This window comes from Cydia fagiglandana, chromosome 4, assembly GCF_963556715.1.
Source record: "Cydia fagiglandana chromosome 4, ilCydFagi1.1, whole genome shotgun sequence".
Taxonomy (NCBI): domain Eukaryota; kingdom Metazoa; phylum Arthropoda; class Insecta; order Lepidoptera; family Tortricidae; genus Cydia; species Cydia fagiglandana.
The window spans coordinates 16009343-16036057 of NC_085935.1; the positions used below are offsets into that span (position 1 = coordinate 16009343).

General features: G+C 36.9%; 1 protein-coding gene across 8 annotated transcripts in view; it reads left to right on the forward strand.

Annotated features, from left to right (window-relative positions):
• Positions 1 to 26715, forward strand: part of LOC134663889 (whirlin) — a 117805-nt gene that overhangs the window by 82247 nt on the left and 8843 nt on the right. For all 8 annotated transcript variants that reach the window (XM_063520416.1, XM_063520417.1, XM_063520420.1 and 5 more), the window contains one exon: positions 9729 to 9830. In XM_063520416.1, coding sequence (XP_063376486.1) covers positions 9729 to 9830 — 102 coding nt within the window. The remainder of the gene's footprint in view (positions 1 to 9728; positions 9831 to 26715) is intronic.

Consider the following 26715-nt stretch of genomic DNA (forward strand, 5'->3'; position numbering starts at 1 on the left):
GGTTAATCCTAATAACATCAGTTGTAGTGCACAGGCAGAGCCGTTTCGTGACGTCATAAAGATAACCACTGCCCTTTAGCCTTTCGGGGAGGTTAATGAACTCTACTTGGGTCCCTTGTTGCGGCAAGAATGGGCTCTCGGTTGAAATGGGAGCTGTAATTGCTATCTTGTCGCGATTTACTGAGCTTACCACGCCGCCCTTGCTATCGGGCAGGTAATTATTTATTCTGGCGTGAGCAATGGAATTCTTTCAGGGCTTCTTTCACGATGTTGGCATTTTTACCGTCCATACCCGATAGCAATGATTCCAAGTAATATACCGGTAGGTATTGACTTTACAAATAATCATTCGGTACTCTTTTTCACAAAGTTAAGTTCCTAAAATTATGATATTAAAAATACTTTCGGGTTCCATACATGGCAGCCGATATATCGCTACCAACTCCGATATTTTATATCGGATGCAACATGACATGACGCATCGTCATAAGTACCTTGCGTAAGTTTGATATTTTTTGGACGCTGTAAGAAAATAAGATTCAGCTATTAACTCATTCACCGCGAAGCTACGTAGCGAAAATTCTTCGTAGATACAAAACTACAAAGTGTCTTGATTAGCGGTGAAGAGCTTATTTTGATTAACATTTTTTTAAATACTTTTTGATTATTAATATTCAATACAATAAATGCTTTAGTAAATAAAATATAAGCAGGTATATTGAGTGGTCGTAAGGGGTTGGCGGTTTGTGAATTTACCTACATATGTATGCCTCTAAATTCTGGCACAAAGCAGGTGTGCAGGGGGAATATACAAACCACTTTACTATTAATCATAGTAATATCCAAGAATGATGTGCACAACACATCCATACGTTAGTTGATAGTAATAGCCGTAATTACGAGGGCACACAGAAGCATCCCCCCAGGGAGCTCGTTACGGCTCTACGGCGCTACGCCGCGACTCTACCAAAACAAAGCACACAAACAAATGTAGCATCACAATCTATGAAAGCCGAACTAGGTCAAAAACTTTTTAGGCGAAACACAAGCAACAAAAAAGTAATCAAGCCCTGGCGAGAAGTGAAACCAAAAGACCAGTTAAAAAGGAGAATAATTTATCATTTTACTTTTAAATTCGTATTATAAGTACTCTTCGCAGAATACCTACAGGTTGAGTCCCAACGGTGACGTAACTTCTGTAGAAATCTCTTCATAATTAGGCTCTTTTCATACCCCAAGCGGCAGCGGTTCGCTCCACCAAAAGCCGCACGCAGTTTCGACTCTCAAGCGACAACTTTTCGTTTCCACGACTCATTTCTTACTTCTGTAATATTTTCTTTGTAATGTTACAAAAGTTTCGGTAAATTAAATTGGTTCTCGGTAACAAGTTAAGCGCATAAGTAAGCAAAACTCTTCTTCGTCGTATTTTAAAACTTTGTTAAGCGTGGACTTCAAGGGGATGGGAATGAGAATTCATTTTCTCTTGCGCTTGCTTCGGTTAGTATAATTTTATAAAATTAAAAACTGACCTGCTTATGTAAGGAAGCAGATATAACTGCGTCGATTTAATATCCTTTTATAAGTCTACAGTAAAGGTCTCAATATCGATTAACTTAAGCATGAATATGTGTTCATGATGTACAACACACATAATGTATAATGCCATAAGCCTATATCGATATTTTACTCCTTGACAATTCACTACACACACAACTAAAAAACCGTTTCTTTGTGGCTAACCTAAATGTAGGCTAAAACAGGTTTACTTTCTTATTCAAATCCAGAAGTCAAACACGAGGTGCTCTTCCTCAATAGGCTAAAGATACGTCCACACTGCAAAAACTTAGAATTTCAAAATATTATGGTTTAATAAAATATTTATGGTTTCGTTAAAATAAAGTGGCTTTAAGAGCTGTAGATCTCGCGAACCCCCATGGTTACGCCATTTTATAAAATTTCACGGAAAACGATTGAGAAATGCGACCTGGGGCCGATTTTTGAAATTCGACCACTCGATTTCGTGTATTTCGTTAAATGATATCTCCACTACTAGGCGTTTAAATTTTACCAATAGAATTGAAATCGAGTGGTCAATACCACTTGATTCCAAATTTCGATCGCTCGTATTTCAAAAATTATCATTTCGCCGTTTTCCACCGATTTTCGAGTGACGAAATCGAGTGATTGAAATTCAAAAATCGGCCCCCTGCAGAGGAGAACAACCAGACATACCGAAAGCATTTTTGCCCAAGCTGAAACGGAGACCTTACCTCCGCTCGGTAAATAATAATACATTATATACCTAGTTACATAACCGGTTATGATGTTTCAACACAGCTTGGGTATTTTTGTTGTTTTTTTTAATTCACTTCTTGCTAATTGGAAAACAGTACCTAAGTTCTCCACTAAACGGTATATCAATTTACTTACTTGTATCTAAACTTACTAAACAATCCGTACAGAATACCTACCGTCTAGTACGTAGTACGTATTAGTATACTTTGATACGAATGTCACTGACATCGATATATTGTACCTCTTCTCGTTTGGTCATGTTTTGGGCAGTTTCCGCCCAGTCTGAGCACGGCCCAGGCATTGTTGCCCCAAGCTGTAGGGGTTGTCGCGGTTAGACAGGGCGGGGTAAGCTCGAGCCGACGAGGCACCCCGGTGTAGTGTAACAGTCAGCGTCAGCAGTCAGTGCTCGACGCGAGGCTGGGGCGGCATGTCGTCACGCCGGCGCGCCCGGCGCCGCGTCGCCTTCCGCGACTATGTGCCCATGGATGTTCGAGCCATGGCCAAGGTATAACTAATAATCACATAAATATTTCTATTTTAATACTAAATGTTCAAAAAACTCCTTTAAAACATTAGCAATCAGTGTTTGTATACAAACACGTGCTTCGTGCAGTTCGCGCCATTTTCAACAATCCCGGGAAATTTTCAGGGATGAGTGGGTACATTAGTTAAAGCAAGGTGTAAATTAATTTAATTAGTATAATATCTTAGGTTATTTCAGGCATTTTTATACTAAGCACTGTAAAAATATTTCACTAAAAGTTTGTCGGTGTGAACTTACACTTTGTTTTGTTATTTGTACGTGAATATCTTTATTCTAAATCACAACCAAGTGATTTTGATTAGAATTTGTGTCATGTAAATGTGTATACTTATTTGTGTTTTTGTGTAACGGCAGAACGTTTCTACGTATTTTCATTTTTTTTGCTGAAAGTATGTATGTATGTATGTATAAACTCTTTATTGTACAAAACACAAAAGTACCTAGCTATACTTATGAAAAGTTACGCGGATAGTTTTTACCTACGATAATAACATAAACAAACGATACAAATTTGCTCTTGAAATCGAAATTAATGAGATTCGGTTATTTTCAGTCGTTTAGCTACAGATATGATAATCAAACCTACCCACTTGCATGCCTAAAAGTTTAAACTGTTCAGTTTGCGTCGCGTTGGGCTTGAAAACACGAATTTTATTTTATTTTACTGTTTTAAATGTTTTTAATTAATTCCCGTTTGGTGGCTGCGACCGCACTCCCATGTCTGACGTCAGTAATTAGCGATAAAATGTGGTCGCAATACATTTATATACATACGCCATGTTGTACGTAGCCATACGTCCATCATAGCTTCGCCTCGCCTTACTAATTAACTTAATTAATACGTAAATTAATTTGTTCGATTATTTAGGTAATTATTTTACATTCTATTCCTAACAAATTCACAACTCGTTCATTGATCGCTGAGAAAAAATTATGAACAGTACTTAACTAAATCTCTGCTTACCTACGCTTTGGGAAAACACTATATTTATACGTCGTACAGTCGCCATCATATATATCGGAGCGGCCAAGGTGCTCACAAATATCTGAGCACGCCTCTATTGTCAAGGCGTTAGAGTGCGTGTTCAGATATTGTGAACACCTTGGCCGCTCCGATATATCTGATGGCGACTGTACGCATGTTTGTATTGTATTTGTGAAAACTAGTATATACTGGCACGAATGACAAATTACAATCTGTGTAATCAATCACTTAGCAGAATGACTTGTAAACTGAATTGTACCGTCAGATATGAGTCACAGCGCCTGCCAATATCAGAGCTGCACCGAGCCACGTTGAAGTGTAATTTCGCTGCAGATTAACTGTTCCACAACGTTAATGTTGCGAAGTTAAATCATTTAAGGGCTGTCATTCACAGTAACGTTTCAATTATCCGAATCAAACTTGATTTAATTACTAGCATAATGAATATATATGTACTGAATATATAGGTACCTATGATTATATGCTTCGTTCGTTGCTACATACATATTCCTACCCACGAGTTAATGAGAATGAGGGCTTGCAAGAAAAGCAAAAAACTTTGTGTTTTTTAAGGTAAAAATTAGCAAGTTGTCCTCTGCACATCTCATCTGCTTAGTAGGTAGAGGTTTACGAAGGTCTACGAACTAGCCTACTTCACCAGCTGACTGTACTTATAATGTCGGTTCACGTCATTGTTATCAATTTAGTAAGGTAAGGTAATTGCGGCCAAATCCGTCTGCGAGACATTCCATGAAAATACGAGCGGTTTTTTTCACATTTGTAGGAAATATAAAGGTTTCATCTGCTTTTGACTCCTGAAACTTAAAGCGATCGCTGCATTGTCGATGTAGTTAACAATCGTGTACTAAGGTAAAAGTACGCTCCACCGAACGCTCAATATCCGTCCGTATCACCGAATTTCTTCTATTTTAGGCTATAAGTCGATTATTTACAGCTGATATTTACTAGCGTATTTTTTTTCCACGAGTTAAATACCTATCCCTTCAACTAAGCCTCAGAGTCGGCCAATTTGTCCCGCAGTTGGGACGTGGCAACTGATCGAAACGGATCGTTGCTCCCGATTGCCACTTTGTATGGGCAACCTTAAAGAAATCGGTAAGAAGTTGCGTATATTTCTTAAGGTCATAAAACCTTTTAAATTTATTTCTGTGTTTCAAAATATGGTTTTTCAGTGTGACTACTTAATTAGTTTGTGTATTTTAGTAAATTTAATCCCATCAAAAACATAAATGTAAAAAAGGAGAGCCAAGTTCAATACAAAAATTATGCTTGGCTGTGGGGTTCGCCGCAAAAAGAATGGAGATTTAAATGAGTGCCAAGTTCTATGCAAAATCCAAATATGTATTTATATGAACAAAATAACATTATAAACAAGTATTAAACTCTATTTCTTTGCTTTATTGGATACCTATAACAATTGCTGTTATTTAAAAAAAAATGCGAGATCTTAAAGCAGGTTAGATTTGACTTGGCCAGTTTTCATTACATCAGTCATTTTATAAAGTTATTCAACATATATATTTTGTAATTCTGATAAAAACTGGCCAAGCCAAATCTAACCTACTTTAAGATCTCACATTTTTTTTAAATAACAGCAATTGTTATAGGTATCCAATAAAGCAAAGAAATAGAGTTTAATACTTGTTTATAATGTTATTTTGTTCCTATAAATACATATTTGGATTTTGCATAGAACTTGGCACTCATTTAAATCTCCATTCTTTTTGCGGCGAACCCCACAGCCAAGCATAATTTTTGTATTGAACTTGGCTCTCCTTTTTTACATTTATGTTTTTGATGGGATATCAATACTTTTTGTAAAGAAAACTAGGCAGGTATTGAGATTTAATGTTTTTTCTTGTGTTTCCGCTGCATGTTTTTTACTTCTGTTCTTTGTATTAATTATGTGGTGCCGCGCGCCGCCAACGACACACCGTTGGCCGGTTGTTTAGCGCGTATTACAGGTTTTTTGTATGGGGACCCCCCCTATTTTTTTAACTTTTTTTATTTTTAGATTTTTTCCTACGCTTACACACAATTACCGAGCTGGATTCCAAATTTCATCCTTCTCGGTCATCTGGAAGTAGGTTAGGTTTAGGTACTATATGCCAGTCACAATAAAAAAGAAATTTGTATGGGAACCCCCCCCCCTATTTATTAACTTTTTTTTGTTTTTAGATTTTTTCCTACGCTTACACACAATAACCGAGCTGGATTCCAAATTTCATCCTTCTAGGTCATCTGGAAGTAGGTTAGGTTTAGGTACTTATATGTCAGTCACAATAAAAAATGGTTTTTTTGTATGGGGACCCCCCCTATTTTATAACTTTTTTTAATTTTTAGATTTTTTCCTACGCTTTCACACCATAACTGAGCTGGATTCCAAATTTCATCCTTCTAGGTCATCTGGAAGTAGGTTAGGTTTAGGTACTTATATGTCAGTCACAATAAAAAATGGTTTTTTTGTATGGGGACCCCCCCTATTTTATAACTTTTTTTTATTTTGAGATTTTTTCCTACGCTTTCACACAATAACTGAGCTGGATTCCAAATTTCATCCTTCTAGGTCATCTGGAAGTAGGTTAGGTTTAGGTACTATAGGTATGTCAGTCAGTCTTAAAATTTACGACTTTTTGACCTTCATATCTTTATAACCGTTTGAGCTAGCTTCATGAAATTTGGGCTTCTAGATGTCCTTATGGATATAATTAAACACACGTAGTTTTATGTGTTTACGTTAAAGATGTTTTGAGTTATAGAAGGGTCAAAAGTGGCACCAAGTGGTTCGTGTAATATTACACTCGGCGCTGGCTAGCCAGTTCCTTTGCTTGAACTTGGCTTGACACGCTGCCGCGTGTCTAGATTAATTTAGTGCAGTCATATTATCAGAAATTAAGCTTAATGTGAGTTCGGTGATGAGTACACCGACAATTTGATTGGAAGGTATTATCGAACAGCGTCCGAAATCAGGGAAAGCGTATGTTTTTGAAATTATTTTTTTAATGGTTGATTACGAACTATTTAGATTAACTACCTAATTTCACAAATAACTTAATGTATTTGTAATTTTATGAGCAATTGCCGAACAACAATAACCTATATAGATATTATAAAACTGCGTTTGAAATGTTCATGTTTTACGACTTTTTGGCATCAAAATAAGGTTTTTGGCAAGACTATTATCAAACAATAATTTTAGATATTTTACGTCAGTATTAACAAGAACTTTATACATGTACGGTTTTGTAATGGATTCAAGTATTAAATTTAATGATAGATTTGTAGTTATACCACATTGATTACGATTAAAATACTATTTTCAAAATCCGTTCGCGAAATAGGTTCCACATATTTTCCATGTTTCGTTCACCGAACGGCCGTTCGGTGAATGGTACCCATGGTCTCTGCTACCGAACTCATGTTTGCGTTGGCCATGTTTCTATTCGACGTTCATGAGAATATCATCCTTATTACGATAACGGCTAGGTCGATATTTATATGTTTATTTTTTGTGACCATTATTTCAATGCCAGCGCTTTTCAAACTTTAGACATACTTATTGGACGCCTGATAATAGTCTTGGAACGTGGACAAAAAAACTGAATAGGATAATAAAAATAATGAAGCATGATGTTCAAAAATTTTTTTAGATTCCTCTCGTCGTGGGCGATTGTGATTTTTTAAACTTTTATCTTTTGTTATGAAATTCCGGGGTTCACATACAGGGTGGCTAAAAATTAACTACATCCCCATTCCCAGGGAGGTTTTGGGATTATACTGAGCAACTTTTACTATGGGACCAACTCCGAAATCGTGAAAAAAATTTTACCCTTCCATAGAAAATGGACCAGCCAAAATTTATGAAACAGCCAAATTATTTATACATATGCGTACATGTTTTATAATTGTTGCGTACCTTACTTACTGACTTATTTTTCAAAAGAATTATTTCAATAAAAAAGACACGTCAAGATCGCTTACCATCTTTATAATGCTAAAAAACGAAGCATAGTAGGGATTTAATAGTGAACTACTGAAGTTTGAGCACCACTCAACACCATATTTTCATACAATTATTTCCTAGTTCGGTAATGCGGACTCCCTATTCGGTATAATGTGCAAATCACGTTTCTTAGTTCGGTAAACGGTACAAACAAGGAAATTGGAAGAAATGACTTTAAAAATGTTTTTAATACACGTCCAATCATTTCAGTAATTTATAGGGATATTTAAATGAGGACAAATTTATCTATGTTTCTATTTTAGTATTGAACATATTCGTAAGAAAATATCAGAACGAATAAAAAAATTAAACGTAAGTCTAGGGCTTAAGCATTCGGTGAAGCGTACATTTACCTTAGTGTATGAAAAAAAGCTCTCGTGTACAAAAATTTCCGCAAACGGATTTGGCCGCATTGACCTTATGTGATATCTATTATATTATCAATGGGTATTATATAAATAGCAAGAGAGCAGATAAGTAATAGGTACCTATCCTTTTTATGTCGTGGAATGCTTTATTGAACTTTTATACTCGTATGTTCGTGGCGTGGTGTTTAAAACTTTCTTACTATATAAATATACAATAATTAAAGTGATTAATTAAGCTATGGTTAAATTACTATTAGGTTTAGAACCGTCCAAAAAATGGTAACGAAAACTATTGTACATTATGGTATACTTTTATGGTTTGCGTGACCGTTGCTTGAGTCCTAAAGTAAAACGCTAAGTAAAGTCTGTGTTCAATAGCAAATTAGGCGATAAAACACGTTTTTGTAGGTATTTCAATCACGCAAATAGCACTGGGTCTGTTTCTCTAAGGCGCCTTATTGGCTCGCAATTCTACAATATCAGCACGCGCCTCCTATCGCACGCGCGCTTTTTCACAGCCAACTGTCCTACAAATACTTACCTAAATGCCTATGAATTAAATTACCTACTGTAAACACCAAGTAACTTTTGGTGTGAAATTACGTCCTTGAAAATATTAAAGCCCAATCTTGAAGAAGCCCGCCGTAAATTTCCAAAGAGAGGGCATTAGCGACAACAATCCGGTAACTTATCACTTAGCCGGCAGACTTGGCGCGGTGGAAACTGTGCCAACATGCAAAAATAGCGTCAAAAATCAATTGCATCGTCGGGATGGTCATCCCTCGCTCCAGTCTCACGGCGGTCTCTCGCTACTTCACACCAGCCAAACACATCCAACCAGATAACCTGTCGGTTTCCCAAGTGTTATAATACTTTACGCATGATTACCCTAAACATACCTAGCATATAATATCTAAAGAAGGTGAATTTAGCGTAGTTTGTGTGAAACTTATAGTGTGAGCATTTTGTTAATTTCGCGCGTGCTATGATTGTGCGTGCTATAAGTACCTAATGTTTCGTGCATGTGTAATTTGTGATGTAGATACCTGATAAATAACCATTGTTGTGTTTTTATAGCTGTTCTACTTTAATAATTGTTATAGTTCGATTTGTTGACTAATTCAAATTACATTCTTGTAAAAAATATCCAAAATGATGCACTAAGTTAAATAATTCGTCAAACGGCTGTCTATTAGAATTGGTGCATACTTACTTATTTGCACCAAATATAATTTCGTAGTTGTTAAATTTAATGATTTGGTAATTTAAACATTATTTAACAAGAACAGCTTAGCACACTTTAATCCCTTCTGCGTGGTTCGGCTTGCATGCCGACATATTCTATGGGGTACAGCCTGGCACACGTATCGTGATGCAGACTAATTTAACACCGGAGGCCGAGTTGCCGTTTGCGTCATATGCTTGCTACACACTAACGTGTAAGGCTGCATCTCACTGTTCCCAAGGCTTTTTAACAAATATTGTGGTTTAACTTGGTAATATTTTAAACAGGAATACGAAGAAGAAGGGCGGCGGTCGCGGCGGCACTCGTCGCCGTGCAACTCTCGGGAAGGCAGCACGACCGCGTTGCACACGCAGCATTACGATGAACAGGTCAGTTACTGCACACGCTTACGTTATACAACTAGGACTTACCACAGTACCCATTTTACAAATCTCGTCTGGCAAGTTAAATAAGGCTAATTCAACTCATTTTAGTCATTATGTATAAACTGCGGTAGTATACTTTTTAATATTCGAAATCCATTAATTTAGACATAGGTACCTACTTAAGGGAAATGCATTGTACTTAAGCAATAATAATTTCAAACATTAATATTATCATATTATATGGGATAGCGCCGAGTTTTATCAAACAAAACCCGTCGGTTCGTGATGAAATTGAATTTTGCACAGAGTTATATATATAATGCCCCAGAATACCACGTACACGCGTATAAGATCAAATACTTACTTATGACACTATTTTACGCATATTGCTACATAACTTGCATGCCTGACATATGAGCCTCGCGTATTTTTCTTCGGAGCCCTCGTGAAAGGGAAATATGAGACTTGGTTATATGAATTGTCTTTGGCTCAGTCGTTTCCCGCCAAAACTCGTTTGTAACTGAATAGTTTGGCGCCCCGCCAGGCCCGACACAGCCATCACCGTCCTAGTAGCCCCTCTAAGCGCTCTATGAAATATTATTGCTTTACCAGTAACTTGGTTAAAAGGCCTTTCTACATTGTTTTTGACAAATACGATACCTATCAGCGGCTTTAGTTGCAAGGTCGCCCAGCTTGCCTGTATTATCAAAATACAAGCGGCTGCTGTATATTTACTTCATAGCTTTTTTAACTAATGTAAGTTACACTTTTTATAAATTCATAATAAAATTAGGCCAAATTTTTACTAGAATTTAGACTAGAGAAATATTGTCAAAGTAAATTTTATGTAGTCACTGTAGCCAGTATACATTTACTGCCATCTTGCGACACAATGATTAACACTTAGAACGCCATTTGACTTTGACATCTAACAAATTTAACACATAAAACTGAAAATATAAGGATCAAAGTCAAATGGCTTTCTAAAAGTGTTAATCATTTGTGTCGAAAGATGGCAGTAAATGTACTAGCTAACTACATAATTTACTTTGAGAGTAATACTTATTCCTCTATTTCAAATTCTTCTCAAGGCGTAAAAATTTAACATGTCACAATCGATCTAGTTCTAGATTGTGAGATTATGTCCAGTAATCGGACAAATCATCGCAAAACCATCAAAAAACATTTATATCTCAAAATAGGACAAGATTTATTAAACTCATATTATTGTACACAGTATCTTTATAAAATTTTCATATTATACTCAAAAACTGCAGTTTAAAATTGTTAAAAAATTGTATCATGTTCCATACACTATTTATTTTTGCGATAAATTGTCCGAACTCTGATTATGTATGACTGTTATAATTATAAATTAAAGAGTGTCATTCCATTCTACTTCTAATCAGCCGGCCTAGCCAAGATTACAATCGCTATCGCTTCGACAACGAAAAGCATTATGTCTCTCTATCACTCTTCCATATTAGTGCGACAGTGACAGTTGCGTTTCGATCGCTACGGAGCGTAAGCGATTGGCATCTTGGCTACGCGGCCAGCATAATGCCGGGTTTCAATGTGTAGGACTATGGAAAGCTATAGTCGGTCGTCTCAAATTTATAGTCGATGGTGGTGGTACTGTAATTTATAATCACTGTTATAGGAGACTCACAATGCCGCGCATATATCATTTGATGCAGTCAAGTTTTATGGATGGCGGATAGCGGCATCTTCTATACTTGGATAATGGCTGCTTCTGGACTCGGACCTAATAGGCCAATTCATGCTAAATAACTGTGATATTTTACACACTAATCAGGGTTTTTAAATAAAAACGCTTGATCTCTCATGTTTTATCTTATATTAAATAATAACTAATATATGTTTAATACAATCGGAGATTCGTTTCCTAAAACTATTGTATCAGTCTAAATAGAATTACCTAGGTACTTAAACATAACTACGTGGCCAAAATGTTTACCGGTGTCCTTACTTAATTTTAAAAACTTACATAGTGCACTTAACTATGATTTTTAAAGGATTGATTACTGACAAAGTTATGTTTACTAAGTTAGGCCGATGTCATATAGAAATAAAAAAAGCTGATGACAAATATTGGAGTTTTTATACGTAAGTAGTAGTAGTCAAAGTATCGACCACACCGAAACTTGACGCAGCGTGCGTTAGCTGTATTTTGAACTGCGGTGTAGTAGGTGTCTTAGTGTCTAAACTCTCGAACACGGCTTATGATTACTAAAAATGTTAGGTTTGTGTAATAATTACATACACGCGGTACATAATGATCAAAACTGGAGACTTGGGAAGATTCAATGGTTTAAACACCAAATATTTTGAACACTTACTACGGCCTCTTCACTGTGTTCGGATCCGTCAGGCAGGGATACAATCAGGGAGGCAGTCACGCGTGAAATTGATTACATCTAATGCTAACTTAAACCCGCACTACTCCATCGAAGGTCATAGCTTTTCCTGCAGTGTCCGGCGCAGTTCCTCGGTGGCTTTTGTGAGATCTTTCCTGTCGTGGTGCCGCTGCTTGCCGCCCAAGTCCCCCCCGCAGTCCTCCAGGTAATCCTTGGGCGGCTCCGCCGGGTATTTTGTCGCGAACTTTGGCCGCGGGATGCGGACGCGCTTTACATCATCCAACCAGCTTTCCATTTTTTATGACACAAGGGGCTGATGTAATTGTTGTGCTGCGGATCCTCTATCAGGTATTGCGAGTTAACGGATACCTGTAAACAAAACAGTAAACTTGAGTGTTTATAAAATGCAAATACTTATTGCTGTTATTGCGTTCAGTCAATGTGACTGGATTGCAGTGTGAAATAAAACGCAAGGACAAATTTTAGTCACAGTACTTAAGTTACAGAAAGTATAATTTACTAACTATGCTGGCTAAGTGACTTTTTAAACTAACATGTCGTTCGTCACCAGAGAATGTCATTAAATATAATATAAATATGTCGTCTTAAAATCAATTAAGATTTACTTTATCTTATTTTATTGAGTAGTAACTGTCAAGAAAAGGTAAGTCGTACGTGCAATGATCTTGTACTTAAATAATTTCACAAGTAAGGAAACAATCAATTGATACATATAATAGATCATATCTAATCTCATTTTAAACGATAGAAAACGTGGCAACACGTGTTTATTACGCCGGCGTCAGTTGGCAATTGTTAGCCAATGGTTTCGCAAGTCACCTCGCGATGGTCAACGAGCCATGCTTCGACATAAACACCCCTCAGGTACGACTTGTAGTACCATAACTTTATATGGACAAGGACAGCCACTTTATTAGTGCGATTATTCTAATATTTATTGCGCTCGATATTATCCATTATCAAAAAAAGAAAAGCGTTTTGTTACTTAACTTCGTCTGAGAACAATGAGTTAAATCGATTTCGCAACTACTACATCGTTACTACAGAATATTGCTACAAAGTCACTGTTAATGCTCACTTAACGAGACTTGTACAGTATTTAGATCCTATAAGCCAAGCAACATTCTATCTTATGGCCCTGTCATAAAGACTACAACAAATCGTAACTTTTCCCGAAATTACGTCATTACTTTGGTTATTAACTACTTAATAGCCGACTTTTCGTTTTCTTTGTCATTTCCTTAATCCATTCATGCTACCAGTTCGGTTATGGCATTTTAAGTAGAAATTTTAGAAGATGTGGAAGTAAAAAGATTGCATTGATCTCGAGATTCTCAAGGATCGAGAGTCGCAGTCGGAGCATTATAAATTGCTCTTCTTGTGATAATATCTACTGTCTACTGACACCTACATGCTACTTTCGCTTTTTAACACTAACACATTATTCACTCTATTTTCTAAAGATAAATCCTTCATACAACTCATCTCTCTTCTTCATTTGTCTTTATTGCTTCAGGTGTAGTACATGCTTTTTATGTTCCTGAGCATATCACACAATTTACCTGTCTTTTTAACGTACTGTGTGAGTAATGTGAGATTTAAGATGTAGCGAAACCAATAGGTACATTAAAATTTAATATATTATATATAATTTTATATAATTTTAGGTAGGACTGGTACCTAAAACTACGTTATTTACTAGGCACTAGTGGTTGCATGTGTTATTACGGAAATACTTTAGTTAGTATATTGAGAATACTAGAAGTCAATTAAATAATTTTATTGAGGAAATGAAAATTTGTCATGATGAATGACAATGATTAATTGCGCGCGCGCCGGCTAAGACAAAGATCTGCATGCACGATCGGCTCTCTCCGGAGAAAGTGAGGCTAAACGGCGGTGGCATTATTCTATTTGACGCTTTCAATAGCCTTGTTTCGCGTTGAATTATTGAACTAATCTCTTAAAACCATTATATCCGCCATTTTTTGGATTATGATAATTTCAAGTTATTTTAATCGGAATATCGAGCAATTTACATTTAGTAAATAATTGTCTTATTTTCCTGTGTTTTTGTTAAAGTCATACACAACTTATAAGTAACTATGGAAAATAAAAAAACTATAAAATTATTTATTAATTCGTTGAAAAAGCGAAAGAAGGCATTCAAGATAAAAACAATTCCTAAATATGTACGTAAATAAAGTCAGAAATTATGGTCTGGACTTATAGGTAGTCTCTCAAGATGTGAAGTGACATATCGCGATCTAATACGTATGCACCTATAATCTAATTGTAGTGTAGTGGAAGTATCGTAAAATTGAGTGGCGGTTAGAGCAATTCGACATCATTAATAGCTAATATCACGCGAACACCGTAGAAGGTGGATAATTTCGAAATGTAAGTAATGTCTTAGAAAGCGGGTCGCTGCTGGAAACCAATAACTATACTTTATGGTGTTCTGGTTTAGTTAGGATTGTCGTGACTCAAGAGTCGTAGGTGCGATACGGCGCCGGCGCACATAGGGGTATTTCACTAAAAAAGCTGGCCATTAGTAGAATGTATCGAAACGTAGAATCCCGGGAAAAGGGTAGCCGAACTCCTTAGTCATATAATTCATAGATACTAGAACAATATTTATTTTTCGCTGCGTGTGGTGGGTATTTGTGAAATCGGTGTCATTTAACCGCTCTTACTAAAACACATCTACGAAAGCGGAAATTCGATAATAAATATTACAATTGTTATGCGTTGTTTAGACAACAAATAAGGTGATATTTTAAAATGTCTGTTCGGGAAATGGATTCACCAGGTATGCTTAATTGAATTTGTTTATTATTATTTTCTTACTAAGGGTTATTTACATTTAATATCAAATTTCAGTAAGTACTCTCTTGCACTATGAATTTACGAATTTGACTTGAACTCAAAAGGCCGAAAGTTGTTCTATTGGGCTATATTGGGCTAAATTTGTAGTTCTATTCGACAGGACATTTAATTCTCTAGCAATTTTATTTAAAATTAGGGTGCCCAGAAGTGCCCATTAACGAATTACGAGAATTTTTACACTGAGCGATATTACCAAACAAAGTTTCTTTTTGCGGTCGGAAAAAATAATTTTCTGATTTATCATGGCAGGTCCTTCTGGCGTGAGAGTAGTGACCAGAGAATACATTTTTCGTATGATGAAAGACTGTAACGAACCCCAATTTCTACAAAAACTTGATGCAGTCATGAATAAAATGACCCCAACCGTGCACAAAATTTTACTGCATGGTACTGTTGTAATGAAATATGCCCTTCTCCCTATAGGAAATTTGTCCGAAGAGGCAGCCGAGGCCAGAAATAAGCACTTCCGAGAATTTAGGAAGAGCTTTTCAAGGAAGTTCTCGAGAGAGCAGTGCAATTTGGACGTCTTAAATCGGCTGCTACTTACGTCAGATCCGTTTTAGAGCAGCATTAGGCCTAAGCCTCTAAAATCAGCGAAACCATTTAGCCTTGCTGCTAGGGACATGATGCTTGGCCCAAACATAGACGCAAACGCGATGTCAGATGACTTATCATCAGATTCAACAGGTGAAAGTGATGAAGGGTCGTCTGATTGATCAGATAGTAGCTGTTTATCAAATAATTAAAACTTGAAGAATGTTTTATTCTGCTATTGACCGGTATATAAACGATACAACACTACACCAACCGGCAAATGTATAAAAGTTGTATAAAATAAATTAAAATAGCATATTTGGATTCACACAATAGAACTCCTGATACAAATGTACATAAATCATTTTGGCCAGCTTTTCTAGTGAAATACCCCTATGTGCGGCGCTAAACGACAACCGGACAGACACCTGATTTTCCTAGAATAAAATGTGAGTCAGTGAAAGAGTTATATCAACAACCTGTTCCATAATTTTATACTTATTTTTGCCCGTAATTATCTTTCAACAAGCTTACATTTTACATTCAGTAAGTATATTTTATTGATTAGTTAAGCATTGGTTCTTCTGCTCCCTCTATTAAGACCCTACCGATAAAGATGCTGCTTATGGCGTTGTTTGTTGGAAATAACAAGCTCTCGAGAGACAAAATAAATGAATTATGTATTTCTTTATTTAAAAATACTGCTAAATATTAACTAGTGCGACAGTGTGAGATGAGAACGATTTCATTTCACCCACCTGCCACATTATATGCATATAGTAAGAATTAATTTTTAATATACTCAAACTGGTAGTTTTGGAGTGTATTCGCATGTCAATAAAGATTACTAGAACTCAATCAAACAATATTCCCCGCATGATATTTGTAAACACTGTTGGTTCTTCTGATCAAGTCAGGCTTGCAAAAAATTAATTGTTTATCCACGCTATGAGTAGGTACCTATTACCTAATACCAGGTATGTGAGGTAGGTCATGGACGGTAAACGAGATATATTACGTATTTTGCACAAGTATCTGTGTATAAATGAGTAGTTAAAAAGAGAGTGTAAGGGCTAGGAAGTCTTTTATGAAGAATGTAACGAAAACCGAAGCGAAATACAGTGTCAAGTCCAGAAAGTCCAATAAGGTAACTATAACCCTATTTTTCAAAATAAATACAGCATTTTTAAAATAAACCCTATTTTTCAAAATAAATACCTACGTGGTACCAACTTATTTTTATCAATGCTGAATATCAATGTTCAATAGGACAGATGCAGCCGGAGACGAGTGCAAATGGCAACAATAGTACCTATTCACGTTTCGCATGATGTGACGCGAGTCTTGCCGGAAGTGTCCGCCGATCGCGTGCGCCCGGGCCCCTTGCATAATTCTACAAACATTTTATCCACACCGAGATCTTTTCAAATATAACTTGACCTAGAGATCCATAACAACTATGTGCAATATGTTACGCTATTCTACACTGGTCAGTTGGAGTTGGAGGCCATACTGCGCTTGACAAGCATTGAGACTCACCTTACCGCCGTATCGGAGTGATACGCAACTTTTTAATTATTATCACAAAAGTACATAAATACCTACAGAAAAAAACATGGTATAGGTAATGCACGAAAAAATCGTAGGTACTCTAGAAGGTAGCCCTAAGCTATCTTTAACTTGCTGTTAAGGTTAATGGGATGACACACAATAGGAAGTGAATATTTCTAAATACCCAATAAATATTATTTTTTATTACGGTATACCTACCTACTTTAGCCAGGCCTAATGCGAATGTTTTTTTGCTTCTTGCTATATCATCACCTATGGCGTGTCAATAAACTTAATGTTTGCCAATAGACTGTGAAGGTTAAATTAATTGAGATAGGTTTTTGCACGAAATGATAAAAAAAATATCCGTCATTAGTTAGATGCCTCATAGTTGTCCTTAATTGTGCAAAGAATATTCGACCGCATTGCATACTAATTTTACCTTGGCGTGTCTTTGCTAATCAATCAAGAGTTTAAAAGTCGTAAGATTTGTTAAAAAAAAAGCACTGTAGATACTTTACATAAGGGATCGTCGGTAGACTATTACTGGAAAGAACGTGCGGTGCGTGCAGACCATTTCCCGGACTTGTCCTTCAAATTAGTGGAGAAATCCTTACTAATATTTATAACTTAATGCTAAAACAATTGTCTGTCTGACTATCGCTCTGACTTCTTCAAATGAACCTTTTAGATGATGGTATGGAGAAGGCATATACTTTGAGTCCAGGTTCCAGGTGAAGGATATCACAGAAATCTTCATTCCACGCAGACGAAGGTGCACGCGGGAACTAGTTTTTAAAACAAATTATACGTAAATGTGTGGCGTACGGCCACTTTGCCTGCGTAAAACAGCAATTGGTATTGAATAAATATCCATTTTGGGCGTCTCTTGATGCCGTTCGCGGTTTATTATCACGATCTTGCTCGTAAGGGCGATGTTTCCACGCATGTTACAGAAAAGGCAGTTCCGAATGAAGTAGTTACGGGTAATGTGTTACAAGCTTAAACTAGTTACAAGTATGTGCCCGCCACGCACTCCAGATTGTTTTCGTACGTGACACCGTATACCTACTAAGCTGAATTGGACCTCGCAACCCACATGTCTTACTTTCTCTACGTACTTATTGTCTTAGATTCGCTTCATACAATTACCAACATGATCCTTCGCGGAAACATTAGTATAGTTTTGTACGTTATTGAACGTGGCCGCGTACAAATCAAATGTAATACCTACGAGTAGGTATATTACACAATGTGAATCTAAAGGTACCATGAATGTAATTAACAATTAATAGGGGACCCTTGTTAAATCGACGCCAGATATTATTTGGTTAGGTACTTCGGTTGATAGAAATTACTACACACGTGACAGACTAATGGTACTACATATATAAATATGAGTGAGATTCACTGATATTAACATCAAATTGGTATTTTTTACGTCCTATTTTATGATATCATGGCCACGGCCATATCACAACGAACAAAAAATACAGTTAAACACCGCTTCAGATCTGTTACACTTTTTGCACTTATAACTTTTTTCGAGTCGTGAACCGATTAATGATAATGTATAAGTGAGTCACGCCGGTTACCGTTGCAACAACAATGCGACGGTTCCTTCGATGCACTCGTGGCCCAGTGGCCCACGGCAGATAACACTTCTTTGTTCATTGATCGGTTCACACGTGAGACTGACGACATGCGACGCTATTGTTCTAACTCAATAATATAACAGTAATAAATGAGTATTTAAACGCAACTTCAATTGACCTTGGTAATTTGTTCATTAATAATTGTTTTCCCCAGTAGTTACTAGATATAACCGCTTATTGGCTATAAATATTGTTTCGTAGATTTCTGTTTGATTATGAGATTGAGACAGGTTTGCAAAAAGCATTTGATTACGGTTATTGTACCTAAAAGTTAAGTGAGTTTTAATTTCCAATGCGCTTTATAACGTTTAGAAATTGGATCAAAAACGATGGTTAATGATGTGCGTCTCTCATAGGTAGAATCAACGAAGTACCTAATCATATATTTAATAATTAAGTATTTTGAATTAGAATTAAATTGAAATCATTATATATTTATTCTCCAAATTAACACATACGTACAGTCTAGACATGTTAATTATTACAGATATTGTAACAAGAGAACAAAAAACACAGGAAGAGGCAGGAATTATGAACTAACATTATCGGTCGCTAATCCAGGCCCTCATCAGTAATATAACCGGAATAATACCCAATGATTATTCATGCCGGGGTAATCAAGTATAGGGTCCCATTGATACTTAACGACAACATGAACTAAATAAGAAATTAAAGCTAACCGGTTCGACTTATTCCCAGGAACTAAAAACCGAACAGGAAGACGCGATTTACATACTAGTATCGCCTGGCTCTATATTTCCTGTAATTGCTAGTTTCCCTTCTCGTTACGTTACTTTCGCACGTTTACCGAGATCGAGATTAAGTACGGCAAAGAAGGGAAAAGAAAATAGAACAGCCCTGACAGTTTCTTAAGATTGATATAAGATTTAATCGTGAACCTTCCTGTTAGAAAGTGCGTATGTAAAGGGATAAGATTATAGCTAATCTATATGGGGCTTCAGATGACACTCTCCTTATAGGCGCTTACTGATTGTAAGTAGATAAGGTAGAAGATATAATTTATAGCTTTAGTTAGGTTATCAACTTTTCAGATTTAGCTAGTGAAACGTAAAATATTTATTACAGGTTCATTTACAATGCCTATTGTCGTGTTGTGTTGATAATAGGGTTTCTGGTTTCTCGGCCTTTTTTATTTCTCGAGGCACGGGAATTCTCGACCAGAATTTCTCGAGTTTCTCGAGTATCTCGAGAAATTTTAAGAGTTTCAAAAAACACCTTGTTATTTTAATTTTTTTGCTTTACTACAAATCAGACTGCTAATGGAAAGTTCTTAGTAACCATAAATTGCACTTAATAATCGAAAATCAACAAGAAAAAAATTAAAGGTGCATGCGTGCGGGCCAGCGATGTGATATGCTATAGTATATTTCTTTAGGAACTTATTTCACAAAATGTAAACGAACCACAATAAGGTATTTTATCATCAAGTTTTTCTAAGTACCTACTTAATATAAATACATAGGTACCTACTAAACGTAACAATGAAGCTGCTAATATTGTGCTATTTTTCTAATAGGAATATATCGGGATGATTTGATATAGTTTTGTAATATTTGTTATTACAAGGCCCTATAATTTTTAGCATTAGAAAGAAGATAAGCTATCTTGACATGTCTTTTTAATGAAAAACACTTTTGATAAATAAGTCACGGCAAATATGTAACAATGTCATATACGATCATTTATGTTGTTTAGCTTTCATAAGTAACAGTTACAGGCTTTAAAGCGTTTTTCAATAAAAAGACTCGTTAAGATTGTTGACCCTTTTTCTAATAAAACGAATTATATTAATGAACCTAAAAAGAGACGAATTATTTAGACATTTGATAGTATGTAGTAGTTTTTCAAGTTTCAAAACACGAAAATATGTTGAAGCCAGATCGATAGGGGACGGGTCAAGGCAGTTTTTTTATTTAGTTGGTTGATTAATAAATATTTTAAGTTTATTTAACTACCTACATTTATTTAACTGCTTAAAGAAATACACTCTAGTATAGACACATCACGTGAATCACGTCTTTATACGCGCGTTTTCTTGTTACTTATAACAAAATATTTATTTCTCGAGTTCTCGAGGCATTGAGATTTTTTTTCCCGTCTCGACGAAGGGCAAATTTCTCGAGATTTCTCGCCTCGAGAATTCTCGAGCAGAAACCCTAGTTGATAAGCTGCGGTGAGAGGGCGGCTCCTTTTTACGGATGTTGAAGAACAAGCTGTACATTTAGGTTCATATCCGGAAATTGGGTCAGTGCGATATATTTTTAGATATAAAAAACCGGTACAGAGACTTTGCCGATGAATATCCAAAATTTAGTTAACGCGCTAGATTAATTGTTCTAGCTATTAAGCATTAACTTCATCATTAACTTGAAAAGCATCACCAAAAACTCAGAACATATCTACTAAAACATAGGAGATACAAAGTGCACAGTTATGAATTATGCAAAATATGATCTAGCTAGGATGCAGGTGGGTGATGGCGGTGAATGGCCGCGTAGTGTTTGGCTAGCGGGACCGCACGACGTCATGTGCGTCTCCTCCACTCCCACGCCACGCTAATTGCCAGCTTTGTTTGCCTCAAAACCTGTACGAATATACCACTCGATACTCATTTACAACGTTTACTCTACGCAGATATCCATATCGATTATCGCTGCCTCGAATCGTGCTAAGTAACTGAAGATTCTACCTACCTACTCGTACCTTCTCACAAAACACCGTAACTTTATACTATATATATATTGGCTCTCCACAGATGACTCGTTATCAGTTATCAAGGATTTTCGAATCGAACAAAGTGCCTACTGCCTAAATGAAGATTGCATGTGTGATATCCCACTCAACATAATCTAAGCCGCCGCTGATATTGCGCCATATGACAGTTTGAATTTAAAATGAAGCCGTGGTCCAACCGTTAAATTTTACTAGAGTTCACTAAGTGTGGCCTTAACATAGATTGCAAGATTACTACTTTGATAGTAAACTGTTCGGCCTATTGTGAAATGTTTTTCTTTACTTACTTTCGAGCGGTTCTGTCTTTTTATGCAACACATTTACCTCAATTTGCCGTTTGAAACCAATATCTAGTGTTCCGGGTAGGCGAGATCATTAAAAGGTCCCGATGTAATCTCCGTGCTGGTCGTGCGCCGGGGCGACCCGGGGTCAGCACTAATCTCAGCACTACACCGCTTTTGCGGACCTTTGAGGTAATAAGTTAACCGCTCTAGTCGTTCTGCCTTATCATTGAAGACACTTAATAAAGGAACTTAAACCATATATGCCCCCATCTCTGAACCTGCAATAAATTATATACTCGACAGTGACAGTTATCCCGCAGTCGGATCAACTGCAGAATTGCATTTCGACTCCTACGTATTTGTAATAGATGCTAAATTATGACTGGGAAAACGGTTCTTTTAAGGGCGGAGAGGCTATCGGCCCATCGAGGCGGCGTCCCACACAAACTGTATAAGGAAGGTGTACGTACTGTAACATTAACCCCGTTGCGAATCACGTCTCCGGATCGTGATCTCGTGCGCCGCAGCTTCGCGAGCAAATAGATACCGATCTAGCCATCAGTGCCTGCAGGCCACGAAACGTTACGATAACACTTCCTAATCCCAAATATCACACTCAATATAAGAACAATATGCGCAATCTGTACCTGAAAATAAATCAACACACGCAAAGTGCACCGTGTCCGTGCATAACGCACTTTAACTTAAATTGATCACGGGTCTTCGACGATTATTTCCTATTAGAGTCATAGAAAGCGTGTCATGGTAGTTGACACCTTGTGAAGTAGGCAGGAGAGTAAAAAAGTGCATAATTTACGACAATACAATAGACATGGCATGGGTCGAAGGCCGGATCTATGCTGTCGACGCCGTCCTTGTTGCATCCGAACGCCACCGCCGGTCCGACGCGCAGATCCGCAGGGAATTTTAAGTATTGCACCCCGGTTATTAACCGACTTCCAAATCCCAAAGGAGGAGGTTATCAATTCGGTTGTATGTTTTTTATTTTTTTTATTTTTTTTATTTTTTGTTTGTTACTTCATATCTCCGTCATTACTGGACCGATTTTGAAAATTATTTTTTTGATTGAATGTATATGCATACAGATTGGTCCCGTTTCTGTCAAAACCCAGTTCTGATGATGGGTTCCATGAGGAATCGAGGGAACTCCTCAAATGTTAAAGGCATACATATAGTGATTTTTGGGTTTTTATCATCAAATCAAGCATATACATCCAAAAGAGTGACATTTGATGAAGTGGAACTGCTGATGATGATCAGAACGGAACTCTTCAACGACGCATAGTTAACGGTTTGCGATTTGTCCTCTTCGTTATGTTTGTTAAGAAAGTTCAGTTTTTAATGCACATTTTTGTCAAGCTCGAGTTCTGATGATGGGATCCATGAGGAATCGAGAGAACTCCTCAAATCTTAAAGGCATGCGTATAGAGATTTTTGTATTTACATCAGAAAATTAAGCATTTTCATTAAAAACTGTCGCATTTGATGAAGTGGAACTGCTGATGATGATCAGAACAGAACTCTTCAACGACGCATAGTTCACGTTTCGAGATTTTTCCTCTTCGTTATGTTTGTTAAGCAAGTTAAGTTTTTAATGCACATTTTTGTCAAGCTCGAGTTCTGATGATGGGATCCATAAGGAATCGATGGAACTCCTCAAATATTAAAGGCATGCGTATAGAGATTTTTGTATTTACATCAGAAAATTAAGCATTTTCATTAAAAACTGTCGCATTTGATGAAGTGGAACTGCTGATGATGATCAGAACAGAACTCTTCAACGACGCATAGTTCACGTTTGGCGATTTTTCCTCTTCGTTATGTTTGTTAAGCAAGTTAAGTTTTTAAGCCACATTTTTGTCAAGCTCGAGTTCTGATGATGGGATCCATAAGGAATCGAGGGAACTCCTCAAATATTAAAGGCATACGCATAGATTTTTTTGTATTTTCATCATAAAATCAAGCATTTACATTAAAAACTGTCGCATTTGATGAAATGGAACTGCTGATGATGACCAGAATAGAACTCTTCAACAACGCATAGTACACATTTGGTGATTACGAATTTCGATTTTGACTTGGACTGGGTCCCGGACTCGGACCCAGAACCGGACTCATACCCGGATCCGGTTCGGACCCGGACCCGGACCTGGACTCGAACCCGGGCTCGGACCCGGACTCGGACCCGGACTCAGACCCGGACTCGGACCCGGACCTTGACCCGGAAAACCACTAGGATACCTTAACTAAATAAACCACTATGATTACCTACCATAAAATGTGTAAGTATATAAGTATGATGATGCCAATCTTACTAGCCCCTCCCGCTTAAACCCCCGTACACCGCACCGCATGGGCCGTTAAGGTTAGGTTTGAACTGCGATCCTCACAGAACTGAACTGCTATCAGAGAAGTGGGTTAGGTTAGGCTAGAACTACGACCCTTACAGAAGCGAAATGCTAGTAAAAAAGTGGGTGGTTTTACCTCCTTTTCTACATAGTGTACCATCTACAATAATCTTTCACCGGCCCCCATAGAAGTCGGTTTTTTTTTCTTAAAAATTATTAAGTACAATTAGAGGTTTCGGTTGATATCAGGAAAACGAGGTAGAAAGGAAATAAGGTTTTGTGCCAATTAATATCATTATGTCGAATATAACGTCTAAAAGTATTGGCAGGTACTAGTTAGGTACACGAATAGAGAGCTAACAAAAAAGCAAGCAAACAGAAAGGCAGTAACAAAACACAGTAATCATATTGGAGATGGGCTGAAGATTCGGTAATTATTCGGTATTCGGCATATTCGGTAAATTTTCAAATATTCGCATTTAGTTAATTCCTTACCTATTCTGTATAGTTTTTTTTGTTGCAACATTGTAAAACCATTCGTTTTTCCGGTGTCCTAATTGTCCTTAAAATACATGATAAGACATGTTGAATCCTTGGGATAATTTCAATCATTCGGAGTGTTGAAAATTTGTTTGCGAGCTTTGTTTACCTTTTGACCTGTTTGTTTCTAGAGAATTGCCTAGGAAGCGACTCATCTTTAGCTGCTAATGTAATTGTAGCGATTTGAAATGATTTCGATGAGTCACAACACTCTTCGTTGGGGATAATAAACCTCCCTGTTTTATGCCTCTTTCGATTTTGAACAATTTGAACGGCTCACCGGAGGATTGCAGTTTTATATTAGCGGTACGGCGGTTGTTATAAATGGAATTTAGTAGATCTATAGTTATATGTGGACTCGATTTATTGATGGCGAAGTGCTGTAAATATGGATTTGTGGGTTGATTTTGAAATGTAATTGCGTGTGAAAGGAATCCAGACTGTTTCATTATATCGCAGAACACTTTATAGGATTATGGGATTCCCATCTAATTTCATATGGTCATCTAAGTTAGATAGGTATATAGTAGGTATGTACACATGTATTCACCTCGTATTCGATGCTTGTTTTCGGTTCTTGGAAACGGGTCACTTTGTATAGAGATGCTCGTACAAGAAACTCGTTCAGATTGCTCTCGAGTAGGTAGGTAAAAATAATTCATGTTAGTCTTAATAAATATAAATAATTATTTTCCATGGGCTCCTATAAGTTTCTCACCCATCACAAAAACGAATGAACAATGATAGGTAATTAAAATACCGGTACATAATAAATAGGTACTTGCTGTATCATTCCACTAACTACATTTGATTTACGTAGAACGTTTTCTTTATTTTCGGTAAATGGTTAGGTAATGGTGGTATTTTTTGTTGTACCTAACTAATTAATGTAATTCACTCATGAGTATTAATTAGGGAGTTATACTGTAAGTAAATAGCTATCTTCTGTTTTTAAGCCTAAACACTATACAAACGCGGTTGTATTTAATTTGCACTATCAGATTTCCCGTCATCTCCATTGTAGTCAGTCGGTAGACTACGTAACAAAGGTGGTCAACCTATTACGGCTGTGGCATAACCCTAGCATTAACTACCTATGCGATATATTCATGTAATGGAAACTGCACGCAACCGGACTAAAAGTAACGAGTGAGTAATCTAGTTACATGCACATACAGGTGTCACATGCACGTTGCAATAAGAAAGAAGGATACGTACTGTCCATGGCCCAAAAAGAACCGGCTGACGGTAAGCAGAACTCGATCAGATACATATATGTGATCCGATTAACACACTGCAGTTCACTTGGCGCAAACAAATTGTTCCTTTCGCATTTATGGAGACTGTAGATAAATATAGAAAGTCTAAAGTAGTAAAGTTTTGAATGAACACCTATTATTTTACGCATGAGGAAAGATAAATTAAAATTCGGTAGGTTCTGTCCGAATATAGTTCAATACAATTAACGCAATAATACCTATGTACTTACTGCAAAAACGCATGCTGCAATTAGGCAGGTACCATAATAATTACGAGTAGATACTTATAATGCAATATCATAAAGGAAGACATAACACCAGCAACCGATAAAATCCAGGAAATGGTGTAAACTTTATTAATGATTCCCCACATGTTTAACACACATAACGAACGAAAACAAAAGGTGGCCACAAAGGTATTGTTTGCAAGCGGCCCTGTTGGCTAAATGCGTCAGGTGATTTTCAAACCGCAGTAGAAACATTGACCTCAATTAAAGATTTAACTCACCTGTCACGCTTATCCTGTTTGCGAGAATCACACTGCCTTCTATTTGTAAACAAGCTGTAGATCAAGTAGGCGAGCGACACGCGCGAGTCGGTCGACGATTCGAGCAAGACTGGCCGTGGCCGCACGCGCAGTGTTTCCACTGCGGG